General features: G+C 37.7%; 1 protein-coding gene across 1 annotated transcript; it reads right to left on the reverse strand.

Annotated features, from left to right (window-relative positions):
- Positions 1–1,027: 1,027 nt before the first annotated feature.
- On the reverse strand, positions 1,028–27,931 carry col28a1b (collagen, type XXVIII, alpha 1b). Its single transcript, XM_038279578.1, has 34 exons — positions 27,922–27,931; positions 27,397–27,600; positions 24,414–24,979; positions 22,727–22,747; positions 22,594–22,644; positions 22,119–22,172; positions 21,991–22,035; positions 21,885–21,911; positions 21,761–21,805; positions 21,635–21,679; positions 19,594–19,647; positions 16,108–16,176; positions 15,724–15,792; positions 15,113–15,181; positions 13,674–13,742; positions 13,402–13,470; positions 11,762–11,830; positions 11,248–11,316; positions 10,862–10,933; positions 10,689–10,757; positions 10,538–10,609; positions 10,303–10,371; positions 10,155–10,223; positions 10,004–10,072; positions 9,852–9,920; positions 9,623–9,691; positions 7,077–7,145; positions 6,871–6,939; positions 6,694–6,774; positions 6,529–6,564; positions 6,003–6,039; positions 5,335–5,889; positions 2,310–2,497; positions 1,028–1,488 (listed from the first exon to the last, which is right to left on the reverse strand). The coding sequence occupies exons 1-34, from the start codon at positions 27,929–27,931 to the stop codon at positions 1,261–1,263; spliced, it is 3,426 nt and encodes a 1,141-aa protein (XP_038135506.1). The 3' UTR covers positions 1,028–1,260.
- Positions 27,932–27,945: the final 14 nt, after the last annotated feature.

Below are 27,945 nucleotides of genomic sequence, written 5' to 3' on the forward strand. Positions count from 1 at the left end.
TATCTTATAGTTTGATATCTAAATAAAACCCGTTAATTTTATAAACTTTTGGATGAATCTTTATTCAAACAGTAAAAGTAAAATATTAGTAAATTATAAAACACCTCTCCGTCAGACAATTAACAAATTAAAAAGAATATATATAAATGTAGACATACAGACAGGTAGATAAGTTTCAGAAAAGAGAAGCAGATTTTGAGTGTATTTCCTCCTGATTTAACCTTTCATCAAGTAAACACGCCTGTTGAAGGAGCTTCTATGAATTAAAAGAGCTTTGATTTTTCTTTCTTCTTTTTGTTTATTTCTCACATAAGAGGCCTTGAGTTTTCTCACACGAGCCTTCAGAAAATCTCCTGGTCAATTATTTACCCAGCAGGTTTACTTTTTCTGCCCTGGTTAATTTTTTCCATTCTAATAGGAGTTACCTTTTTCAATAAAAAAATAAAGACATCAAGCTACTGTGTCAGCAGGGCAAATAGATATGATATTTGAATTGCATCCCTACATAAAGCAAAATGAAATTCTTTACTACTATGAAAAAGTGTCAACTACGCTTCTTATTAAGGCAGCAATAGAAAAATCCTTATGTTTATTACTCAGTTTGATATGTTTAGGCCTGCTGTTGGTGTTCAGTTATATAACAAGCAAGAGTAAATCCTCTGTGGGAAACTAAGATTGGTCCCAGGTGTTTTTAAAACAAAAATAACTTGCTGACTGAACCAGTAACCATTTAAAACACCACATTTCCTCTAAACTGAGGAGAAATATATTACCTGTTTTAAGTTCCAGCTGAAGTTAACTCTGCTGTTGTGCTAACAAAGTAAAATTCAGCTTACATTGTATAATCGGGACAAACAATAAGGCTGATACAATTTCTACAAACATTTGATTTTTGCTTTCTTGTATTTTTGGAAGCCATTTTTCCTATTTAGCTTCTGTTTGTGTAAATCCACCAACAGGAGGGGCTGTAGTTTTGGCAGATTCCTCCTTTCCTGAGCTAAATTCCAATTCACACAATACACCAACCTTTCCTGTCAAAAGTATAAAAGAGACATTTATTATTAATGGTAAATGTGATTATATCCACTGGCGATTACAATCAGTTCATTTAACAACACAAATAGTAACGGGTACTAAAAGAGAGATGAAAGCACTAAAACATATAGTGGTACATTTTATGGAGCAGTCGCATATAAAGTTAGACCAAAAATGTTTTACTAGCTTTACTTAATAACATATATTTTGTTATTGTTAAGAGAATTAGAACTTTTCACAAGTCTCTCTACATTTCTGCTCTGAATCAAAGCGGTTTTGGTTTCCTTGACAGCCTCCAAACCAGAACTGGGCGCAGGAGTTCGACTTGGCATCATAGTACCACTTTGCGATGTAGTCCCGACATGGGCCTGGATCCAGGGACTGATTGCAGCCTGTTTCCGGTCCCTGTGAAAGGACCAACTCACCGTTGAAATGGGATTCTGGAAATCCTGGCTGTAAAAAAAGAAGTCTCTTAAAAAACAAAAACAAAGTAACATCTTGGTGTTATTAATGAAGTACATCCACTGATCTTTATTTTTTTCATTAAATTGCTGAAAAAACTGAAGTCACCTGTCGACATCTTAGTATTCCCTACTCTTACAGAGTTTAGCCATGTAAATGCCTATAATGTAATGTAATGTAATTATGATAACTATGTAATCAATACATGTATATTACATTTGCATCATCAATTTAGCATGCTTGGAACAACATCAGATAGTGTGTGTGTGTGTAATATTCTTAATATCTGACTCCAGTATTATTAGGCACCATCAACACAATAGTTTTGTTGTGATGGATTTGTATTATATGTTATATTACATGATTTATAGACTTTATACTGAATATGCACTGTGATGTACCTGTTTTTTCACCATAAATTCAAGTAATCTACTGATGCTATGAAACAGCAGGTGTGTCAAAGTAATAAATGTATTTTTATTTTAAAAGTCTTTAGCCTCCTCGTGGTTCGATGCTGTAGCACACGTATTGTTTACAGGTCCAACTACAGAATACCAATATGGCGGCTGGTGACTACTAACGGCTAATCAGCAATCCAGTGAATAAATATAGATCAGTGAGTACGCCTCATGATCTGCTTAATTCTAAGTGTTACTGCATCCACAAAAGGGGGGTCTGTTAGTGTGCTTCTTCAGAGATCATAGCTGTTGTTAAAACGTTTTCAAATAGGAAAGACATTAGCATTGATTTGGTTGATTTTACATATGCTGGATTGTCATAACAAAAATAAAAAAAATGTGTCTGTCTCTCACCACTATTTGAACACTCCTGAACTCTCCTGGGAAGGTCAGAGTGTCTCCATCCACCCAAAATGGAAGTTTATCATTGTTACTGATGTCTTCTGGGAGCCCAGGAAGAAGTATCTTGCTGATTGTTACTGGGTCAAACAACACAGCCTTTCCCTCTTCAAAGACGCAAGGCAGGAGTCTCATTTCTAGAGCTGCAGAACCAGAATATCACAACAGTGAATGTAGAGTTTTGTGGGGTTTTAAACAGTAGGCAAGTTTCCACACAAAAATTCTCTGAATCTGACATATGCACAGAAGCTTTATGTTTATATACTCTCAAAAAATAGAAAATGTGTACCGGAAAAAAAATCAGAATCTAGATAAGTATTTTTTTCTTAAAATAAGTGCATTTGTTTTTGGATTAAGGAGGTAAGAGAGACATTTTGCCAATGGAACTAGAAAATGTACCCTTAAAATAAGAAATCACAATTGCATTGTCTTATTTCAAGTGCATATTATTTAATTATCTTATTTTAAGAGTAAAAATACTAATTCCATTGGAAAATACTCCCATTACCTCACTCAAATTAAGGGTAAATACACTTAATTTAAGGAATTTTTTAATTATTTCTAGATCGTTTTTCCCTTGTGAGGACTTTTTATGTCTGTTTTGTATTCTATTCTTAACCACTGTGTAAAGTAAATATCAATGGACGCTAAAGCTAGTATGGCCATGAAGGACAAAGCATTGCCCAGCTCCAGCAGCTTATTAACAAGGTTTTTGTCACATATCAACAGCAACACTAAATAAGTCTACAGAATAATCTATTTACCATAACCAGATACCTAAGATATCCTGTCTTTGCTCTTGATCTCCACTTTAATCTCTATCAGAAGTAGAGACCCCAACCCATAAAGATTGTAAAAACAATGCTCAAAGGTGCATTACAACAGCTGCAGTACTGCTTTGATAACACAAACTGGAGTTTTGTCAACAGTATAGAAAGAGGGCGAGAAAGGCGTCCTGTCCAACTCATCATGGGCCTTTGCTACTTGGCCAAGTAGGCCTTTAACTGACTGGTCAGTGCACATAACTTTCACCCGGGAGTCTGTTGTGCATAGTAACACCTACCCATCATAGTTGGGTGATATGCAACGCATATGCAGTTATGCAGCAACGTACTGTACATGCTGGTGTGGTGGTGTGTCAATAACAACTTGTGCACTAACACAGCTAAGACCAAAGAGGGCGTCATTGACTTCTAATAGAGGAGTTCAATGACCTTTAGTCCATCACCATCACTGGGGTTTATCTAGAGGAGGTGTCCAGCCACAAGTTCCATAAGTGTGCACATACAGGCCTAAAATTGAACTCTTAACCACAGAGATTATACAGAAGACCTAGCAAAATCTCCACTTTCTGAGGATCCTCAGAAGACTACCTGAGGCAAGAGCTACTGAGTGTCTTCTACCACTGCTTCAGAGTGTGCTGACTGCACAATCTGTGCCATGGCATACAAAAGTGCAAGGACCATCAACACCATCCAGAAGATCAATGGCCATTCTTCATAAAAGACGTCTTAAGAACTTGTCTCAGGAGGGATCACAGCCTTCCCAGGGACTGTACACACCAAAGGTGTTTGGGTGAGTGGCCACTTTATTCCAATAAAAAGTTATGTGGTTCCAATCTAATAGACTCAGGAACAATTTGAACAATAGTGCTATAATTTCAGTCATCTTTGAAGTGGATCATATGCATACAGAGATGCATATTTATATTTTTATTTTATGAATGCACTGAAAATTTATTCTGTACATAGTTTTATTAGAGTTCTTCTGCACCTCATGACGGTCACTGGACCAACGTTGTTGCACTGCTACAGGTTGTAATTTAATACAATGGCAATATATATCTATCTTATCTAACTTCATTTTCACAGCTACTTATGCTCTTCAGCTCCATCTTGTGTCAAAATGATACTTGTATATTTATTCTCTGAAATATTCCCACACCGGACAGTCCGGATTACCAAAATTATTCACATTTGGTTAATGTTTGAATAACATTCACACACTTTTTTCACCTCTATAGTCACACGTCCTTTTGAATTGAGATGTTCTGTGGAGGCCAATCACCATCATTCTCTTTTTTGTGCTATATTCCTTTTTTTACTTATTTGGACCCAGGGTGTAATTTCCTGGTTAATGTTCTTAGATGTTGATTTATTTTTTCTACCTTTTTCCCTTATTTTTTTAAGGATTTTGCAAAAAGTATCAAGCACTCCTGCAGAAAAGCATCCCCATAACACGATGTTGCCACCCCTACATTCAACAACTAAGGTTCTCAGGTTTTCAGCTTTACCCTTTTTTCCACCCAAACTGGGATGGTCAACATGACACAAAACTATTTAAAATTTTGCCCTTTAGTGCATCTTGTGTTTTAAATGTAAAGCACTTAAATGCTTTAGAATTAATTGCTTTAGAATTAATTGCTTTAGAATTAATTGCCCTTTTCTCATTTAAATTTAGCCCATGTTGGTCAAGAGGAAATTGTTTTACTCTTTTACGAGCCTTAGCATCTTCACAAAGTGTTGTAGTTGTTGTTTTAGGGTTGATGTGCACATTTTACACCAACACCTGTTAATTCCTAGGACTTGGAAGTAGGGCTGTTTGGCTTTCTTAGACATCCTTAAATTGTAAAGCAGGATAAAACACATTTGTGAGGTCCCTTAATTCTCTTTGATCATTTTCATTGATGTTTACAGAAAGGCAGAAAAAAGAAGCAAATTAATGTCTGCTATTTAACTCAAATTTGTGGATAGGCATATTAAAAGCCTGCAGTGCCATGACAACCCAATCTAGACTTTAGTGTCAAACTATGATCTAAATAACTTTGGTAAACTGATCTGATTAAATAGGAAAGGTTTAGAATGATTAATAGATAATAAGAGAAAATGGTTATGTTTATATAGTGTATTGTAACCTCTGCTTTCAACTGTAGCTAAATGTGAAGGTTTGGAAAGATGTCATGAGAGTATTGACTTATCACCTCGAAGCTTATCGAAGTCTGTGATCAGGAACATGTGATCGCTGTCAGGATCTGAGGCAATGAAGTTGAGCTCCTCAATAAACTTCTTGGAGTTAGAGTCACTATTGTTCACCACTCCAATTACAAACATCTCAACATTACTGTCTTTAGCCTTTGTCACAGCACTCTCCAAGCTGACAGCATCTCTCATATCGGTCTGTCCATCGGTGATGATGATAGCCACCTTCCTCACATCTGTCCGTGCCGCTTCAAACACCTGGAAGGCTTTTTCAATAGCACTGCCGGTGTAGGTGCCCTCACCCAGGTAGGTCATGGCACGGACTTCAGATTTGACCTCATCTCCTGTGGCTTCCTCCTCAAGGCTGAGCACAACTAAATTACTGTTGCTGTAGAGGACAACGCCGACCCGCGTGGCATTGGGGCTGACCGTGGTGCGATCCACCACCGAGTTCACAAAGTCTTTGATCACATTAAAGTTCTGAGGGCCCACGCTCTCTGAGCTGTCGATCACAAACACCAGTTCTAGCGGTTTTTGGTGACAGGCTTTGCTGCAGTCTGAAGAAGAGGCAGACAATAGAAAGGAGGGCGGAGATGTTTATATTAACAAGAGCAAGTAAATCTCAACATTACTGATTGTTTATGAGATGGACTATTTACAAACTACTTACTGCATATGGACCTGATTAATTCTATGATCTCACTCCTCTGTAAAGAAAAGATCAAAGATACAAACACTGTTATTTGCAATGCAACAAACTTCTACAACAAGGTGCTTAAGTTTCTGATAAGCCACATAACTTCAAATAGTGTACTACCCAATAATACTACCGAATTGTTAAATAATAAAAACAGTAAATATTTGAGGATCGAAATACCTGCGGAAACATGCAAAAGTTGGACAGGAAGTAGCCTAATGTATTATTGTTTCCAGCTGCAATGCCATTAATGTTGTTTCTTCTCCGTTGATGATGGCAAATGTTAAAATAATCCTCACCTCGCCAATTGATAACATGTTTAAGACTTATTTTTCAAAATAAACACACATTTTACATTTTTCCTATCTTCCTGTGTTGTTTTCCAGGAAAAGATGTTTCATAGGCATAATTTGGGGCTTAACTTTTGTTGATTTAGGGACCAAATAGCTTTGGACTGGATAGTTTTAAAGATCTTTTATTACTGAATCTTTACACTTACTGTTAATCCCGGCTCTCCTTTCTGTCCCATTCGGCCCTGTTATTCAAAAACAGGTAATGTAAAAAGAGAACTATGATCACTTTTAAAACCTTAAATACAAAAATCACATGCTGTGGTCCTTAATTATCCACCCATGGTAAATTCTCTGGAAACAAAATGCAGTACCACAGGGCCAACATCTCCTGGCTGTCCTGGCAGTCCTCTGTCTCCTTTTTTCCCAGCCTCACCTCTGAGTCCTCTGTCTCCCTGCAGGAGCAAATTAAATACAGTTGTCACCTTCTAGTCAGGGTCAAAATAACCAAACTTTCACTCTAAAGAATCTGTCAGCATTAATAGTAACACCTTGTCTCCCTGCAGACCTTGTCCTGGAGGACCTCTGGGTCCAGGAATTCCCTGAAATCCAGGGTCCCCCTGGAAACAGACAAACACCCTTTATTTTCCCACTATATAACCTTATAGGAAGGATCTGGTTATGATTAAATGACTAAATGATGATTATTTTAGCTGCTTGTTACATATTTGAATGAATCACAGGAGAAATTTGGTACCTTCTGTCCTTCTATACCTTCTCCAGGTAATCCCGGTAGGCCAGGGGGTCCAATTGGACCTGGAGAACCCTGGAGAGGAGAACACTTTTTAAATTAGAGACATTAATTGGAATTCTTATTCATAAAAAAAAAAAAAAAACAATTGTGCAAACATTTTCCACCTTTAGCACCATTGTACATATTGTTTTTTTTTGTTTCCACTATAATAAAACATATTTCTGAATCAAGATCTACGTTTATCTCATTTTCTTGTTTAGCTGTAGAGGCAGAAAGAGTCCCAGGCCATATAATGTCACGATTTGGTTAAAAGGTTTAGATTGGACCCAAAAGCAGAAGCTGGGAGGCAGAGGTGAATTCTTGGAGGGTTTATTGCAAGATCAGGCAACAAAATCAGGTATCCAAAAATCCAACTTAAAAAATGTTAAACAAAAACAGGAATCCAAAAATCTAGTGATGGGCTATCTGAAGCCAGGCTTCGAGGCTTGTACCGAGTAATAAGGGGGCGTGTCAATGAAGCCCCGCTTCGAGGCCTGTGTTGTCTTGTTGAAAACCACGTGACTGGCAACAAACGAGGCCTCGCATTGCATTGGTCACGTGACTGCTTCATTTTGCGTGTCGGTTTCCAAAATAAAAGCGCGATGAATCCTGTTTCTTCGTGGGTTGTAGTAGGTGGTTTGGTATCAGCAGAACAGTTTTCATCAGTAGTGGTTGTAATGGAGCCGTCAAAAAAGAGAAAAACCTCTCATATGTGGGAGTATTATGAGATGACAGATCACAATCACAACCTGAAACAGTGAAAAAAGTCCTATTCCTAAATAAAAAAAATTAAACCTAAATTCCGTAAAAATTCAAAAAATATCAACTGGACTTGGTTTTCAAGATTTGAAGACGTTTCGCCACCTCTCCAGGAAGCTTTCTCAATTCAAATGTCTGGATCCGCAGTGAGTTTGAGTCTTATATAGACAACGGCTTGTATCGCTTGGAAACATGCAATAGAAACCGATGAATGGGTCGTTAGTTCCATCGTTAGCCTGTAATATCTGAAACTGTCTATGATTCTAGGGGTCGGTCGTTAAAGGGGGGATTGTCATTAAGGGGGGGATTGTCTCCTGTAATACCTGAAACCTGTCTATGATTGTTAAGGGTTGGTCGTTAAGGAGGTATTGTTCACCTCTCCCCCTTAATGACAATCCCCCCTTTAACGACCGACCCCTAGAATCATAGACAGTTTCAGATATTACAGGCTAACGATGGAACTAACGACCCATTCATCGGTTTCTATTGCATGTTTCCAAGCGATACAAGGCGTTGTCTATATAAGACTCAAACTCACTGCGGATCCAGACATTTGAATTGAGAAAGCTTCCTGGAGAGGTGGCGAAACGTCTTCAAATCTTGAAAACCAAGTCCAGTGGATATTTTTTGAATTTTTACGGAATGACTATGACCTGGATGACTGAGAACCTTCATCAGCAAATTAAACCTAAAATCCAGAAATTTCTATATTTTCTTTTGTTTAATCAGGAGATGCATCAGAATCACACATCAAAACCAGACTAAAAGCCATTAGAAGAGGCAAACTCTATGTGTAACTTAATATTAAGAATCAGAACTAGAACTCCTAGGAAGAGATGATTTTAAACAAATTCTGTCTTTAAGGACGCAAGTTTCAAGCTCAAAGTACACAGAGTCTGCAGCAACAGTCACTCAGTTCTCAATACATTAAAGTAACACATATCTTCATTGTCTAATAAGTCCATGACATAAAAGAAAACCCAACACCACCACTGATGGTCAAGGATTAGATTGGCTACAAATCATTTTAATCATTAAAACATGACAATTGAATAGGATTCTCCTCTTACTAAACATGAGTTTGATGAAAACTTTGTGACAATATTGCATTTCCTAATATTTGGAAGTATGATCCAACTGAGTAACAAGGCTGTTACAGTTTCACCAGCAGATGTCACTAGTGAGTGATGAATGAAGCATCGAGTAATGAACTTTTTTCAACACTTTGCGTTGGAAAGCTTCATTGCTTCATGAGGCTTCACTTGCCCATCACTACAAAAATCCAACATAAAAATCAAACACTAACCAGAACCATGGAGGCATCAGGGAAAATCCAACAAGGAGCCAGGGTGAGGAAAGGTAAGACGAGGAACCAGCAAAGAGGGACTGCAGAGGGAGTGTATTTATGGCTGACTGAACAAAGGTAGAGCTAATGAGCTGATAGGGAACAGGTGTGATTAGAGCTGACGAGGAAGCCAAGGGAAAAGAACACAAGGAGGCAGCAGGGGACAGACAGAAAAACCTAAGCAACTTAAATGAATCCAGACACCAAAAAAGCTAGAAAACAATGAAAAACCTGGCTAAACTTGAAACAGAAAACTTAAAGAAAAACAACAGAACCAAGATCATTACATATAATGGGAGCTCGCTGCTCCCCAAGAGAATGGGTTAATGCAGAGAGGGAATTTCACCATTGTGGGACAATAAAGGGATTTATTTTACATTTTATAAACAACTAATCAACCAATTACCTTATGACCTATCAGACCAATTCCTGGAGGTCCAGCAGGACCAGGTGGTCCTGGAAACCCTCTGTCCCCCTGCAAATCAAATGCACTTGTAAGAGAGCATTTAAAATGAATTTGTGGACTTTTATTAAACATAAAATTTTATATATTTCTATGATCTGTACTCCCATGGTAGATAAGTGGTATTATATGTATTTTAGATGCTCTCATTCTCCAACTTTAAGATGTTTACCTTGGATCCAGGCAAACCAATTCCATCCAGTCCAGCCTCTCCTGGAACACCAGGAGGTCCAGGAAGTCCCTTTTTTTTTTAGAATGACACAATTCAGATCTTAATTGATCAAATTGGCTAAATAAAAGGTTCTTCAGTTGTTTGGTACTCACTGGGGGTCCAAAGAAACCTTCGCCTTTCAGTCCTGGTCGCCCGACAGGACCGGGTGGTCCTCGATCTCCCTACAGAAGGAAAGTACACGTTTTAACTGCGCTCACTTTAAAATTCCTATTTGCAGATTTTAACAACCTGAATGGGTCTTACCTTGGGTCCAGGTAAACCAATCCCAGGCTCACCAACTGCTCCAGCTGGACCCTGTGGACCTTGGTCTCCCTGAGTAAAAAAAAAAAAGTATCTAAACTGTTGTTTGGTTGAAGTATGGATATCTTTAGGGTTAGCGTCACCCACTCACCTTGGCACCTGGAATCCCCCTGCCTGGAGGCCCAATTGATCCTGGAAGTCCAATATTTCCAGGTTCCCCCTTAAGGTAGAAATGCTAATCAGAGGCAAATCTTATAAAAGAATAAATTTTTTTTTTTTTCATTTCAGGATAAGGATAGCAATGATATTTAAGTTTAAAACAGCTAATTAATGGATAGGTGACACCATTAACAGATTTTGGAGCTTTCTATTCGGACATTCTATACCTTTGGACCCATTTGCCCCATTGGGCCCGGTGGACCTGATTGGCCTCTGCTCCCTCGGTCCCCTTTGTCTCCCTGCAAAGTTACATCAAACTGTTCAGCTCATCCATCTCACAGCATTCTAGATTGTCTACAAATTTTCATGAATTGTTACCTTCCCTCCAGGAAGTCCTCGACCAGGAATCCCATCAGGTCCTCTGGGTCCTGGTAAGCCTACATCACCCTGTTGTTGTTTTAATGGAAATTTAGAACAAAAGAGGGAGAATTGACACATTAGTAGGAATTGTTTACACCTATCCTCACACAGAGAAAAGTGCTCGATGGTACCTTTTGTCCCGGGACTCCGTCCTCCCCTGGTGGACCAGGTAACCCTGATAAACCAGGAACTCCAGAATCACCCTACAGAAAGGAAATAGAAAAACTGACAATAATACTCTATGTGCAAACATGTACAAAATATCAAATTAGAAACACATTGATATAAAAAAAACAACAACAAAAAAACGTTAACACAGGAACTTTCCCTCTTAACTAAGAAATCCTTTTCTTTCTTAAACTACCAAAATATTTTACTGTTAGTTGTGGGCAAAAACAAAGTAATAAAATACAGATTGATTTTTAGAGTCCATAAATACAAAATACAAATGGTCAATTTGCTGAATACTGTGGATTAAATGGAGAGCAGCTCATTAGTGCCCATATTAAGGCCCTACCTTCGGTCCCGGTGCTCCCACACCTCTCTCCCCCGGTGCTCCAGGTGCACCAGGGAAGCCTTGGTCGCCCTGGAGATAAACATCACATAGTCTGTGAAGTATCGCTTTTACATGACTACAACTGATGTAACAGTCTGAGGTATCCTCATTGGTACAATCCTTACTAGCTCACATAAAGGACCCAATGAGACCCAAATAAAAAATACAGTTTGTGAAAGGTAGACATGTAAGCTGTTAATTTCTATGAAAACAAAGTTCATTTTGAAAATACTCTTTAAATTAGAGTTTGGATTTAAATGGAGGTTCTCAATCAAAAAAGTACACAGTGCCATAATATAAATTACTATAGGTTAAACTAACTAATCTTGAACTAAATGTAAAACAATATATTTATTTTAAAAGTGCTTTATCAATTGGGGTTTGTGAAAATTTGTTTTAGCTCCAGGAAAAATAACAATGATAGATAGAGCTAAAATGAATAATCTGCTGATGGACATCCTCTGGGCTTCCTCACCTTTGGCCCCATGATCCCAATTCCTGGAGGTCCTCTAGACCCTGGAAGCCCAACTGGGCCCTGGACTCCCTAAGAGACAGAATATTTGGATAAATACATGAAAAAGTAAGGAAAACATTTTTGTGTATTTCATTTAAGGCCATTATTTCTGAGTGCACAGATTTAAATAAGCTTTCTAACAGAAATGTTCTAATAATGTCACAAGGCATCAACATTCACACGAAAGAATAGACTTACAATCAAAGGACTAAAGAAGACCCTCATTTGTATTTAAAGATAGAAATAGATACTCCTGAATTAGTCATTAGTTTATTGAAACAAGCATAGTAGGCGGATAACTGTTGAAAATGGTTCTGTAAATTATTGTGGGCATTGAATGGCTTGTTATGGAGGATGATTGTCATGATCTTGGCACTGATGACTGGCTTAATTACTCATTCCTGCCTCTATTTAAGGTGTTTGAATCCGGTCATCACAGGGTGATCGTTCGTGTTCTCTCTAGCCTGTGGCTAGCTTTTAGAGCTCCTTGGTGTTTCTGCTTTCCTAATCCTGACCTGTTCTGTCTCTCAACCACTGAGCCTGCCTGTTCCCATTTAATCGTTTTGGCTGAGCTTGCTTCAGACTCCTGGACCACTGAGCCTTCCTGTTCCTATTCTGATCTCTTTCCCTGACCTGGCTTGGGACTCCTGCATGTTCTCCAGGGCTGAAGCATCTGGGACATGCTGGATGGCGCCCGCCGCATCTTGTTTATCCTACCTCGTTCTCTGGGCATGGACTGAACTTGAAAACTAGGTTAGTGACTCACATGGATAATCATCCTCTGTCAGATTATCATGGTCACTAACCTGTGTTTCTCTCCTGCAGAGGTTCCACCCTTAGGTGCCCTAGCTGCTGCTACTCAGATCAGACAGTTTTAAATAAACGCTTTTTGAGTGATGCCACTGTCTGTCTTGCCTGAATACTGGGTCGTCTGTTCTGTGTCGTGACAGTAATGAGTGCCACAATTCAATTAATACCCACCATAGATTTTGAGTTCGGCTGATTTTTGGTTTTAGAAATATAAGAATGTTATTGATGATCTAAGGGGTAATTTTTTCCAGATAAAAAGATCTTTGATGCAATGAAAACAAATTTTCTCCCATTAATTTACATACTTGTTTGTCATTTGTGTATTGGGAAAAAAAAACAAACAAACTCTTTGTTGCATCACTTTTTCCTTTTCCGTCTGAGCTTTTCCATATTAGATTATTTTGTTTTTTTTTTTACCTTCAAGTTTTTCCTACAATAATTCTAAAATTTGTTTATTATAGTCAAACTGAGGGAAATTAACTTTAACATCACACTATAAAGAAGTTATCTCACTTAGACAACATGTGGACTAAAAAGACAAGTGCATTGTTGCAAAAAATTATATTACATTCAAAAAGGCATCACATAAACACTTTATTGGACACAGATGGATAGAAAAGAAAAAAAATGATTTTGGATAATGTATGTTGACATTTTGTGAACTGTTAACATTTAGTTAACTAAATTGTTGAAGTTGCAACACTATACATACAGCATAACCATTGAATAGACAAAGTCAAGTATCACTATGTTTGTAAATCAGCACTTTAAGTAAAAAGATATCTTTATACCTTTTCCCCTGGAAGTCCAATTCCAGGATCACCAACTGGACCTTGGAGTCCTGGAAGTCCATGATTACCCTGAAATCAATAAGAGTTGGTTCTAAGCTATGTAACAGTAACATGAACAAAAACATACATACATATATATATATATATATATATATATATATATATATATATATATATATATATATATATATATATATATATATATATATATATATATATATATATATATATATATATATATATATATGTATATATATATATTATGTCTTTACCTTATCACCTTTGATCCCAACACCAGGAGGCCCACGGTTTCCTCGGGGACCCTCAAATCCTCGGTCACCCTGCATTAAATTACAGTAAATAACAGTCTCCAAGTTATAAACATGTATACTTTTGATTATAATTATGTTGCGAAAAAAAAAAAGAACATTTGCTAAAAAGCCTTTTTTTATTGGTCAGTTGTTATATTTTCAGCAGAAACTTTAGGCAAATTTCGGTGGGGACTTTTTACAAGGACTATTTGACTGCATCATCGAACAGGAATATAAATTTAGCATTAGTATGATTCAATAGGGCAGCACGGTGGTGTAGTAATTAGCACCAGGTTTCTGGGTTAGGTTCCCAGGAGAACCAAGACCTTTCTGTGTGGAGTTTGCATGTTCTTCCTGTGTTTGCGTGGTTTTTCTTCAGGTTCTTTGGCTTCCCCCACACAGTCCTAAAACCTGCATGTTAATTCGACTGGAGATTCGAAATTGCCCTTAGGAGTGAGTGTGAGTGTGGTTATTCGTCTTTGAGTGTCTCTGTGTGGCCCTGCAATGGACTGGCGGACCATCCAGGGTGTACCCTGCCTGTCGGTCATTGAATACTGGGATAGGCTCCAGTCCCCCCGCGACCCCATAAGGGAATAGGCAGTTAGGGTAATGGATGGATGGATGGATGGATGGATGGATGGATGGATGGATGGATGGATGGATGGATGGATGGATGGATGGATGGATGGATGGATGGATGGGTGAATCAGTAAACATGTTCAGTGAAATTACTCATAGAATTCCAATCTATCTGTTAGAAGTTTCCATGAAGAGCGGGGCAACTCTCAGCATCAAATGACGAGGTTTTTCTAACAAATGACGACATTGGCTTTACACAGAAAAGGTACTTGAAATCCATGGATGGTTTAAGCTCCCATTTTCCCTGGGGGAGCAGCTAGCTCTTTGAAAAGACCTCAACTCTTTCTTAAAGACATGCTCTAACAGCAACTATGGTTAATTGGGAGTAATGGTTGTCTTTCAGAAACTCAGTTTATTGTGGTTTTTAACACTAACATTTTTCTCTGTGGGTGACAGTGGTGAAGGAAGCAGTAATTTGTTCTGAAACTTAATTTCATTTTCCGTCGGTGTGTCCCATGGCAGCTGTGGCTACAATATGGCTTGTCATCAGTGTGTAAACAAAAGGGTGAATGATTGACATTTGTGTGTAGTGTTTACTTTGAATTTACCCCTGATAAGAGCTTAATTACAACTGCTGGAATGTTGTTCCAACTCTTCAGGCACTTTAAAAGTGTTTAATTTCACTTCTCAGGCATTCAAAAAAGATACTCAAAAGTCTCTGTGGAATAGTAAATAAAAACTTGTGCCCAAATGTTTTTTATCCATAAATATGAAAGATGGACATATATTCACAAAAGGGTTTTATTCAAGGAATTGCTCACCTTTGGTCCTGGAAATCCTTCTCCTTGGGGTCCAGGCTTTCCTTGGGGTCCAGTTGGTCCTGGTGGACCCTAGACAAAAAAAAAGGAAATCTTGGTCAAAACATTTGTTTATCAAACTGATTTGATTTTGAAAATGGGAAAGTAATCCCTTCTATTTTTGTTTTCTCCTTTTAATTATCCAAACTTTTGAGTTTGTTCAGACTGCTTTTTGCTAACTTCTTTTGGTCAGGAAAATACTATTTCAGAAATATTTTATTGTCTGTTAAGCTGACTGGCATTCACCATTAAGTTCTGCACATATCCTAAAATAAAATGGAAGAACCTGCAATCTATACATTTTGACAAATGAATCATTCAGACATGAAAATGATCCTAAATTCAAGCTTCAAGGCTCTTCTGTGTTGACGTAGTACATGGAATTAAGCAAAAAAACATCCACAAAGTTGGATCACTACGCTTTTTGCTACTAGTAGCCTGTCAAAGTACCAAAAGCCTAAAAACACTGTAAAGCATTACAAGACATGTCTGACAATTCAGTGTTACTGCTCAGAAAATGCAAAAATATTTAGTTAATCAAATGTTTCTGATTAGGTCAGTATATTCATTCTTACAGGTGGTCCAATGTCTCCTTTCCCAGTTGGACCCATTGGACCTGGTCTTCCTTCAAAGCCCCTTTCACCCTGTAAGCAGGCAACAGCATCAGGCCCCATTCAGTTTCACAATAAAGCCATACATTTTATGAAGCAAAACTTATTGAAAGAAGCAGGATTACAGTTTATTTTACCTTGAAGTTAAAATGTTATTTCATATTTTTCAGTGACTCACAAAATCTTAGCAGGGAATCTCAAAATGCACAGTAAAAACTGAAGTGTCATTCTTATTATACTTCATAATGAAAGTAGAAAAACAGGTTGACACATGATTTATACATTCATGTATTTAAAAAAAAAATCTAAGAAGTATAGATAGCATAAGGATTTAAATAAAGATGTCACCTTAGGTCCTGGACGTCCAATCCCAAAGTCTCCTGGTGGTCCACGTTCACCAACGGGACCTCTGTCCCCCTGAGGTTTGCAATGTTGCATGAAGATAAACAGACAGGGATGGCAAAATGCTACATAACACGGCAACCAGTAATCACCTGCAAGCAGCACTACTGATAAACCTAACCAGCACCATTTCGATACTGAAAATATAAGAATATACAAAAAATTACAAACTTTCTCTTTGTCTCTAGAATCAAATCTGTGTCAAGAGATTTAAAATACAAACTTTGAAAAAGCTGTTTAGGTACCAGCTCTGAACATTTTTTACATATGTAATATCTACAATCATGTGAAAACTCATATGCCATTAAAAATAATAGTTATATAAGGGAGCTTGGATAGACTTAATATTTTACAGATTTGAATTTTTCACATATGATAGAAAATTTTGCAAATTTAGAATTTTTCCATTTATTTTCTATTTACTACTTCTGTCAGAAAAGTGTGAGAAGACCTTTAAAACCATGTTTCAAATAAAAAAACATTATACGCAAAATTACATTTTCCTCATGCAAAAAATGTTTGTTAACCCCTCTCTTCCAAATGTGAAAACTATTCAAAACAATGTTTATCATAAATATACATGGGAACTTTAAGGTATTAAAGTTTATATTTACCAGTGTCACTGAGATTTGAGTTGTAATATTCTTATAGCAATTGCGCAATTGCTATGACCTGACCTGATTTCAAGATTTAATCATGAAATCAGGTCTAATATGTTTTTGTACAATAGTTAGAATTTTTATAAATAACTAAACAAAAATATATAAAGCAGGTAAAATAAGTATTGAACACATCACTATTTGTCTCAGTAAATATATTTCTAGAGGTCCTATTACCATGACATTCACATTCACCAGATATCTGTTACAATCCATATATTCAAAGAAATCAAACCATAGATGTCCAGAAATTAAGTTATGTGTACTAATGGGGAATGGCACAGGAAAAAACTATTTTAACACATGAAGAAAGGGAGGTGCAAGAAGGCATGGAAAGCAAAGACACCAGCCAAAATCTCTTAGAAAGCAACCCTGCCCCTTGTCAGTGCAAAAATTGATTTAATCTGGTTCATTCTGAAATGATGGCCTATAAAAAGTGTCTCTGGTATCATACAAGAAACATCTCATAATGGGTAAAAGTAAAAAGCTTCCTCAAGACCTTTGCATGTCATATACGGAAGAGTTGTACCCAGCATTCAAGGTGAGACCATCAGTAGGAACGTTTAAAACGATTATTAAAACAAATCAGAACAGAGCAGAAATGGGCTGCTGTGGGTCTTTGGACCTGCAGCAACTGCGGGGAAAGTGGGGCGATCAGAGGTTCCGACCCAAACGGTAACAAAGGGATCCAGGCTTCCACGAATCCTTAGAGTGTGAAGGCAGGTTCGGATTCAGACGGGTGCAGAAGCGTGCCCAGATGGACATGAACAGATGCAGACAGGCGGAATCCAGTAGGAGTCCAAAGGTGGTTCAGGGGAACAGATCAGACGGGGACAGACAGGGCCAGTGGATGAGAGGGAATGGATTCAGGAGATCAGAATAACTAGGGAAGCGCTAAAATGTTCTCACAGCTGGTTAGAGAATAAACTCGCCTGAAGACATTGGCTCCAGAATAATCTCCTCACTGGAATGGGGACATGAACCTCGGACCATCTTAAACTTATGAAAACAGAACATACTGTAAAGACTTCTAACAGGGAACAAACAAACAGCAAACAATGATCTGGCCCTGATAGCTGGAACTAAGCCCAATATAAAGAAACAGACGCAGGTGGATGAGATCAGTGATAATTACAGACTGGGCAGAGTTAGGTAGATGAGTGAAATGAACATTTAATGCCAGCTCTCAGGGCAGATCATGACATTGCATGATCTAAACTTCTCAATGTTCCAATGAGCGTTGTTGAGGCTATAATCTGGAAGTGGAAAGATTAGCCCATTCCAGCCAATCACCTGATTTGAATCCACTAAAAAATCAGAGTTTATAGAAGAGGCCCAAAAAACCTTCAAGATTTGAAGACTGTGTGGAAGAATGGGCCAAAACCACATATGAGCAATGCATTCAAATAATTTCATACAGGAGGCATCTTGAAGCTTTCATTGCCAACAAAGACTTTTGTACAAAGTATTAAATACATTTCGATAGTTGTGTTCAATACTTTTTCCCTGTGCCATGTTGCGATACATTGTCGCCGATCTCAACGGAACTACGCATCTCAGAAGACACAGCCCTCCAGCGTAGGTTTTATAAACACTAGCTTCACATATTAGCGTCCTATTTTGCCGGTGGCTCTGCACCGCTAACGGCTAGACAAAAGCGCTCACAGCTGAAGGCTACATAAAGTAGAGATAAAATCCCTCCGGAGAAGTCGGCACTTGCTGAACCGAGTTGCACTGCCTTATTCCTGCGATTTAGAAGGAGTTGAACACAGTGTTTTTATTTTTCCTGCGATTCACAAGGGGCTGAACGCTGTTTTTTTTTTTCTTCCTGCGATTCAAACCGAGTGAACTCAGTGTATCCAGGATCCTGCTGCAGCAGAGACAGAAGAGCTAAACCAACTCTGCTAACCGCCGAAGGAACCATTTGAAGCTGCCAGACCGTGACCACCTGCGTGCTAACCAGCGTAGCTAAATGGGAGATGTCCCATGCTACTGTAAGTTATAAAATTAACCCCCTTTCAAATCGCCTCTTATTCTTGCATCGGATTGATTCAAATCTCTTTGATTTGCTGTTGGACGAACTGACTAGACCAAAGAAACCGGACCGAGCCGAAGGCCTTCACTCCACTGAACCAAAAACAGTAACTGCACCCTTCCCCCTCCTTTCCATCTGATGCTTAATAAGTGCTCTGATCGGGTGAACTAGGTCGAATAGATAGTCGTGTTGGTGTTTTTATTTGAAATAAGTTTTCTGATTCAAGTGCTGATGGTTAAAGTTTTAAATGAATGCTAATGCTCACTACCCAGAACCCCTGGGGCCAGCTAATCTAACGGGTCTTTCAGCCTCATTATAGTTTAGTTACAGTTATAATTATTCAACTGATAATAAGAACTAATTTTACCCTTGATTTGAATAACCTATTAATTAACTAACTTTGCAGTTCTAGTTATTTCTCATTATCTTCTGGTAACCTGGCACAACAGCCATTTCACTTTATTACACATAACTTAATTTCTGGACATCTATGGCTTGATTTCTTTGTATGTGCGGATTGGATGGGTTGTTACCAACATCTGGTGAAAATGCCATGTCAATAGCAACTCTAGAAATATTTTTACTGAGAAAATGGTGTGTTCAATACTTATTTTACCTGCTCTATGTTTTGTCTTCATTCTTTCATCTTTTTAATTGTTACAAAAAAAAATATACATATATATGTCCAAAAAGGAGAGTAACCTTGATCACTGAATCTTAAGTATCTTAAAGTCTTACTTTAGGTCCTGCTGGGCCCTCAGGACCCATGTCTCCTACTGGCCCTATTAAACCCTGCAAAATAAACAAAAGAAAAAATGTCAGTCCAGTGTGGGAACATTCTTTAGCATCACCAAGAACGTTCTAGCAAGTTATTTTTTTGTGTTGGCTATTTGATATGAAAAATTAAATGATTTCTTGAATGAGTTTGGAATTGGGAGTTTGGTCTCCAACCAACATCAACTGGTATAGTTTTCATTCCAACTGATTCTCAGACCATGCTCATCAAATAACAGAGCTAGACTGACTCTTTGCCAATAGCATTGGGGAAAAATGACAGAATCCTTCAACTAATCTCATTGCACAAAGTTTGATCCTGCAAAAGAATAACATCCTGCAAGCCTGGGGTCATAGCTTTGGTGTCAGGATTACCTATAATCCAGTACTCACATTCCATTTGTCCAGGCAGGAGTAACATTTTTCAGGTTGAACGGATTGATAACAAACTGTCTAATGAGACCAAATCCTGATGTTTTTGTTTTAATATGGCTGCATGGTAGCAGACTACACATTAAGTATGTGTAAAAGAAAAGAGAAGAAACCAGAATTTATTCTGACATTAAAACATATTTGTTTCATTAAACCGTTTACTAGACTTCATTCCAAAGGCCTCAACACTATGAGAGGAACATTTGTAGAAAAACTAGCAGTAAGTTTGAAGACATCCTTAAACCCCAAAGATGACCTAAACTGGCTTGTAAAATACCCAAGGACTGTATTGTGCTTGTAATGGAGATTGTGGTAGCTTGCAGAACAATCCTCTAAATCAAATCCAACCCTACTGAATGTCAGTCAGGTGGTTGGCAATAAAGGTGGGATAGGAGTGAGTCGGTCAGTCTGAGGTCAGAACGTATGTGATCTTTGACAAGGGACCTCACTCTGGGCCAGGCGACACATTTTCTAGATTCAGAAAACAGACTGGATCAGGCTGAATGTTAGTATACTATATTATTGCCAGTGAATCGCCACAGACTGTGTATTTGGTACCAGTGTTGTGGTGAGCTGGGCTTTGGACAGTTGTAAATAAGCATTGGGTCAAGGGACTGGCTCTAGAACGGCAACTATACCGCATCATAAGATCCTTTCATTAGTACTTCTTGTCTGTCTCACTCAGCTACAGAAAAAGCTGGATCCCTTTAAAGGATGGAATAAATTGGACACTCCACACTTTACATGAATTATCTCCTGTCCAATGATTTTTATCATTTGCTCTGCCAGTTCTGGCTCCAGTGGTCAACATATTGTACTAGCTCAGCCTCAAACAGGTTTGCACATAGGGTATACAATGACATTTTGCATATTATAATGGGTTTTCCTGAGCCGTTGTAAGTAAGTGCACCTCCATTAATGGCCGACCTGATCATATCTTTAGAGGTAGGGGAAATCAGAACACCCAGAGAAAAACCTACGCAGAGACGGCGATAACATCCAAACCCCACACAGAACGGACCCCTTTAAAGCCCGGGACTCAAACCCGAAACCTTCTTGCTGTGAGGCAAGATTGCTAACTGCTTCTTCCACCATACTGCAGGACAGAAACAAGAGTTGATTATTTCAAATCAACATGAGCAGGTCAAGTTTGAGTTTTACATCAAAAAGTACAGTTATATACCACGGATTTGGCTCTAAAACCAATTGAAAATCCAAAACCATACTTCCATAGAATGACAAAATTGATCCTAAGGAAGAAGAAACTATAGAAACATTTGGCCTTTGGAACTGAGGGGAATATAAAACAAGACTCTGCTCTTAAGGGCTTTAGCCTTTTTCGAAGATCTCTTACAACATAGTGACCTTTTAACAGAAAAAAAAGAACCAACCAAACTGATTAATCAACCTACTAAGTTCTGTTTAGGATATCTGACAGATATATGAGAAAGAAAATCGAATGTCTTAGCAGCTTAAACCTGTTGTTGTGGCAGACCAAGTATCAGGTGATTTTTTGCATTTTACCATATGGATAGTGAAGTTAATCAGGCTTCAAACCCCATTATAGCTCTACCTTCTCTCCTTTCAATCCTGGCAGGCCTGGAAGTCCCTCACGTCCCTGCAAAATAAGACCAAATTCACTACAAAGCCACAATGTGTATGAGGTTCCTGAAAATATTCAAATAAACTTGAACCATACAGCTTCACCCTTTTCTCCAGGAGGACCACAGTCTCCTTTATTTCCCTGCAAGATAGACGCAGCTCCTAAATACTTTTGGAAAATCACATTATCAAATAAATAAATCTGTTTAACCGTCAGTTACCTTGTTGCCCTTAAAACCTGGAAGTCCCTGTGAAGAGTATTGTCATAAGTCATCCATCATGATGGAAATTAGAAGCTGAACAAACAAAGAAGGAACATATTTTTACCTGCGAACCGTCACTTCCAGGTTGACCATTTAATCCAGGCTCACCCTTAAAAACAACCCACATGGCCTTTAGTTACATAGTAAAAAACACTGAAACATTTGAAAACACTTATTTGGCCAATACTAAACCTTCTGTCCTTTCAGACCAGGTGGTCCTTCATCACCTGGGTCTCCTTTCCTTCCCTGCTCTCAGAATAAGCATAAAAATAAAGAATGAAGAAGCAGAACAAACACATTCTCCATTGATACTTACAGGGGGTTATTATTTCAATGCATTAAATTATTTATAAAACATTATTTTAATGTTATTTTAATGCAAAAGTTTGCTCTTTAATATCACTTTACAAAACAAAATCAACTCCCCTGAAGTTGCAATATTCACCAAGTATAAAGAAAATTGGATGACATTGTAATTTAAAGCTGGGTTCTCAGCATTTAAAATAGCCAAACAGAAAGAAGAATTGCTCTTTCACAATTATCAGATATTTGTGTTTTCTTCTACATGTATTTTTTTAAAATAAAGGTTATTCATTTCAATTTTGCATTCAACATTCTTGGTTAACAACAGGAACATATGTTGGTAATCAAATGAAAACAAACTCACAGAAAGGCCTGGAACACCTCTCTCTCCTTTTTCACAGACACACGGTGGGCACTGAGAATGGAATAACAGTCAGGGAAGTTTCCATAGAGGAGATTTAGGAAAGTAAGAAATGTTTAAATCGGTCCAAACTCACTTCTTCAAGTGCTACAGCCCCCTGCAAGGAAAGCAAAACAAAATCTCTTAAAAGTGGTTTCATACAGTGTTATTTATGTTCATCAGCTGGGAATTATGATACCTTTTTGCATTCTATTATTTAAATTATTTTTCTAATCTCTCCTCAGGTGTACAAATAAAGCCATAGATCCTATATTGTCACTGTTTATGAAACTAAATAGTGAAATATAAATACATTGTTATGTGAGAAACTGCTACATGAGTTTTAAAAATTGGAAGTAAGATCCCCCTATCATTTTGTTCCTCTGTGATAGGGGGTGTGGTGATATCTGGAAGGGATCATCTCTATAACTGAATTGTAGAGATGATCCCTTCCAGATATCATCACACCCCCCATCACAGAGGAACAAAGTACCTCCCCTCCTTAGGCGGTGAACAATACCTCCTTAACAACAGACCCTTAACAATCATAGACAGGTTTCACATTAGAAATGTATTAAATGAGACAATCCCACCTTTTAACGACCCCAACCCCCCCCCCCCCCCCCCCCCCCCCCCCCAAAAAAAATGACCGACCTTCAGAACCATTTATCGGTTTCCATTTGCATTTTTCCAAGCTATACAAGGCCTTGTATCTATAAAGACTCAAACTCACTGCGGATCCAGACATTTGAATTAAGAAAGCTTCCTGGAGGGGAAGCGAAACGTCTTAAAAACTTGGAAACCAATTCCAGTGGATTTTTTAAAAACTTTTATGGAATTATGAAAGCTTTATATTGGTTCACAGAGGACATTGTCTTGCTGGCACATCTACATAACATACCATTACTGTAAAGTGCCCTGAACTGTGTTTTTCAAGGCAGGCAGGAAATATTTTATACACTTTGTTTGGTTCCTCCTTCTTCTCCTCGCTTCTGTCTGTGTGCCCCATGGCAGCTTTGGCTATAATGTAGCTGGACATCATCAGAGAGTGAATGTGTGCATAAAAGGGTGAATGAATCAATACAGTATAATCTGCTTTACTGTCTACTGACTAAAAAAAAATATGTTATGCAAATCTCCAGCTGAGATTATTCACGGAGGGTTAAGTTGTTTAATGTCTTGGAGCATTTGTAAATAATTAAAGCCAATTAATTGTTCCACAATGGGAAAATATTTCTCTGCATTAACCCGTCTCCTTAGGGAGTGCACTGTAAAAAACGATCTAGAAATAAGTCTCCATCTCTTAAATTAAGTGTATTTACCCTTAATTTAAGTAAGGCAATGGGAGTATTTGCCAATGAAATGAGTAGTTTTACTCTTAGAATAAGATAATTAGAAAATATGTACCCGAAATTAGACAATGCAGTTGTTTTTTTTCTTATTTTAAATGTTAATTGTCTTGTTACATTGGCAATATGTCTCACTTACCTCCTTAATTCAAGAATAAATGCACTTATTTTAAGAAAATATGCAATGTGGCACTGGGGAGCAATTGGGGGTCTCGCTGAGGGGCGCTTAGTGGCAGGACGTGGGGTTTAAATAAGGGTCTTGCAGCCTTTCATAGAACAAAAATTCCTCTCAATTCTCCTCTAACTATAGGCCACCACTTCCCAAATCTCCTTAAGTAAAGAAAATTTATTAATTATTGTTTGAAAACAATAATATGTGTTAAGAAACATGCATCTCACAGGTAGGTACCATGTTTACCTGACCTCAGCACTCACCATCTCTCTGATCAGTTTCTGCTCCAGTTGAGGGTCCTCCAGATAATGAAAAAAACGTCCAGGAGATATGCTCGCGATGGCCTGGAGCTTCTCCTTACTCTCTCCCTGCATGGCGACATTGGACAACCCTATAGTGAAGACCTTGATCCCATAGCTTTTGGCATCTCTAGCAGCGGGTATCACTTTAGGGTTACGGGGATGATCAACTCCATCAGTCATGAGCACTGCAATCCTAACTGCGTCCTTCGATGTTTCTTCCAGCAGCATCTGTGTAGCGTTCTTAATGGCATAAGTGGTGAAGGTTCCTTGTCCAATGTAGCTCATGGAGTTAACTTTGCTCTGGAATGAGTCCAGGTCTTTCCAGTTGGTAAACCGCTGCTCTATGGAAACAAAGCTGCTGTACTGAAGTGCAGCCAGTCGAATCTTCAGCGAAAAGCCTTTCACCTGGAGCATGGACAGCGCTGTGCTAAATCTCAACACAAACATCTTCTCCTCTGTAAATAGCTCAGCGGTTGCACTCTCGGAGCTGTCCAGAATGAAAACCACTTCCAGAGAACATTTAGTTCCTGTAAGTAAAGCAAATGACAGATGCTGAAGCACATTACTTCTAATAATGGCTATTTCTAAGACCTTGCTCAGCTACACAACCTTTTAGGGAGACCAGAACACAAGCAAGTTAAGAAAACATCCTTTGATCCTGAGACATTAATGATACTTCTACTATCTTATAACTCCTCAGACATCTTTTTTCAGGGTATTACCCTTCTAAGATTCTGCTTTATGCGTATAGAAAATCTTCACATTGATGGCATTGCCTTAAATTCATGCAAATAAATGCTTGCTCTAGAACAACTTTTTCAGATCATGTTGAAGAAACGATCTAGAGCATCTCGCAATGTTACTACAACATTGCTGCCACTGATACCATGTTCCTTGCTGTTGGTTTATCTGCTAGCTGCCACATTTTCAGATCTGCCACACTTCTCTGGGCCTCCACTATCAGTTCTAGAGGATTGGATTGAGGGGAGTTGGCAGGAACAAGATTAAAAAGGCAAAAAAAAAAGTGGTTTTGGTTCATCTTTAAAGCTCAAAGGATTATGCAGAGCAGGCAATAAAGATTAATAGTGAACTAAATTTGCCTTTTTTGTTTCATGGACCTATTTAGTGCTAAAGACCAGCCCAAATAAAAGTATGGTGGACCTGAATAGTGGCTTTGGTTAAAAGTCATTTTGTGAAAAGTCATTTGCATAATTTTGCAATCATCAGCTTTTTGCTGTGCCAAATGGTATGCGCTCTTTTTTTTATCCTTTTTGACATGAAAACCAGCTGAGACCTCATCTGCTTTACTGCTTCTTTCCTCGGCAGAGGGCAGCTCAGTCTGAGCCTGGTTCTGCTGGAGGTTTCTACTGTTAAACTGAGTTTTTCCTCTCCACTGTTGCTGCATGCATGCTTTGTGTAAAGGATTGTTGCAGAGTTAACGACTCAAAGAAACCGAATGTCTTCTGTCACCACATGAAGTCAGCTGGGTTTCTTTAAACAGAAAATCTTTACCCAATTTATTTTATTTAGTGATTTAACTGTAAAGTGCCTGAAGATGTCGTGTCGTGAATTGGAGACTTATAAAAAACTTAATTAATTTGAGTATTTGAGTTTTTCCTTTCTCACATTCCCAAGGGATGTTTCTTAACTTCTCCTTGCAGTTCCCTCTGTTGTTTTTAGATTAGCATTACTTCCATGTTTAATATATTTCACCCAAATTTGAAGATTTATATAGATTTATTACAATATAAATTACCACCCACTTTTTTTAGAAATAAATTTAACACAAAACTATTAGATAAACCTTATATGATGCATATTCATTAATGTAATATAGATTATTTATTTAAAATATCTACATAAATGTCAGGTGTACAGATTTAGGATTAATAAAGTATAATTATACTTACGGCATACTAAAAACAAATACCAATAAGTGTATTTATTTCAAATTCATAAAGTTTATTTTTTTGAATTGCATAATAATCAGGCTACCTTTAAGTAGTTAAAACGATAAACTTTATGTATTTGAAATAAATAAACTCATTAGTATTCTGTTGGGGAAAGCATACTTTATTCTTACTAAACACATAAACCTGATGATTATGTATTTCAAATGAGTATGTTTTATTATACAAATGAATATAGATCATGTAAGGTTTGTTTATTGGTTTTATGTTTAAATTATCTACAGAAAGTGAACGGGAAATGGTTATGTAATAAATGTACTCAAATCTAGGAATTTGGGTGAAATATTTCAGTGATTGTGGCCACTTGTTTTTGTTTCCAGTTTCGAATCACAACGATCCAACAAATATTTTCTGGGATCTGTTCACCAGGTCCGCACACATGGGTTTAGGTTTTCCGTACATTTTGAGTGTGCGAGATGCTACAAATTAAACTCCTTTAAAAAAAAAAGAGGTCTTCTGCAACCCAAGACAGGACACTGTTGCAGATCACATGTGCTTTATATAAACAGCTCCCATTAGTTTTAACAAAGAGTTCAAAATGTTCACCTGACCTAAAAGGGAAGAGCAAGAAAAACAAGTCTGATCCATGTGGGCTCCTGTCTGACAGTTTAAAGAACATAAAGGATTTATTTAAAAGTCACAGTAGGCTATGTCTTCCTGGGAGTCATGAAATCCATATCCTGATGGTTCATGACTGTTTTTTAAGATAGTGTGGTAACTGGAATATTTTTGTCCAGAATTATTTTTTTCTTTGTTGTCTAGTTAGAAGCTATAAATGTAAAACATTGGTAAAATGAAATAACACCCAAATACATTTAGAGTTCATTTAGTAAAAAATAAACAAGAGGTATTAAAAAAAAAAAAATCAAATAATACATTTTAAAAGCTGTGCATTACTTGAACTCATCAGTCACCACCCTTGTTATAAAATGTGCCCTCAGTGATCTGACAATAACGGAATAAAAAGTTCTCACCTTTAGCTTGTGTAGTTCTGTCAAAAATAACACCATTCCCTCCATCATCACGCAGTTTGTAGTTTTTCCTGTGTGCCTCCTTTTTCCTCTTGCCTGAGGCATCCTGTGTGAGCGCTAACACCAGAAGCCAAAGCGCCAGTCCTCTGATTAGGCTTCTGTGCAGGAACATTTTCACACTGAGCTGTTGCAGCAGGTGGAGAGATTCTTACGGAAAAGAAGTTCCCTAAACACAAAACAAGAGCAAAATCAAAGAATCCTGACAAAAATCTATACAATAATTCAACAAGGTGATTAAGGTAGTAATGATTTCATAAAACTTCATGTAGATAACTCAAATTTCAAGACCAGAGTTTACTTCAGTCTTCAAACACTGGAAATATAAATACAATCTTTTAAAGTCCATGGCTGCTGTATATAAACTGTATATGTCTCTAAATAACTAAAAAAAAAAAGTTTAAACAAAATTACAAAATATTTTAGGTGGACTGGAAGGTTATTTTACCTCATTTAGTTATGGTCGGTTACTCTTGTCCATTCAGCAGAGGCTCT

This window comes from Cyprinodon tularosa, unplaced genomic scaffold (genome assembly GCF_016077235.1).
Source record: "Cyprinodon tularosa strain WSP-4 unplaced genomic scaffold, ASM1607723v1 ctg151, whole genome shotgun sequence".
NCBI classification, from domain to species: Eukaryota; Metazoa; Chordata; class Actinopteri; order Cyprinodontiformes; family Cyprinodontidae; genus Cyprinodon; species Cyprinodon tularosa.

Coding starts and splice junctions, on each gene's coding strand:
- col28a1b (XM_038279578.1), bottom strand. Junction 24,980..27,396: donor CAGAACTACACAAGCTAAAG/GTGAGAACTTTT, acceptor CTTTACTTACAG/GAACTAAATGTTCTCTGGAA. Junction 6,565..6,693: donor CAGGAGATGTTGGCCCTGTG/GTACTGCATTTT, acceptor TTTGAATAACAG/GGCCGAATGGGACAGAAAGG.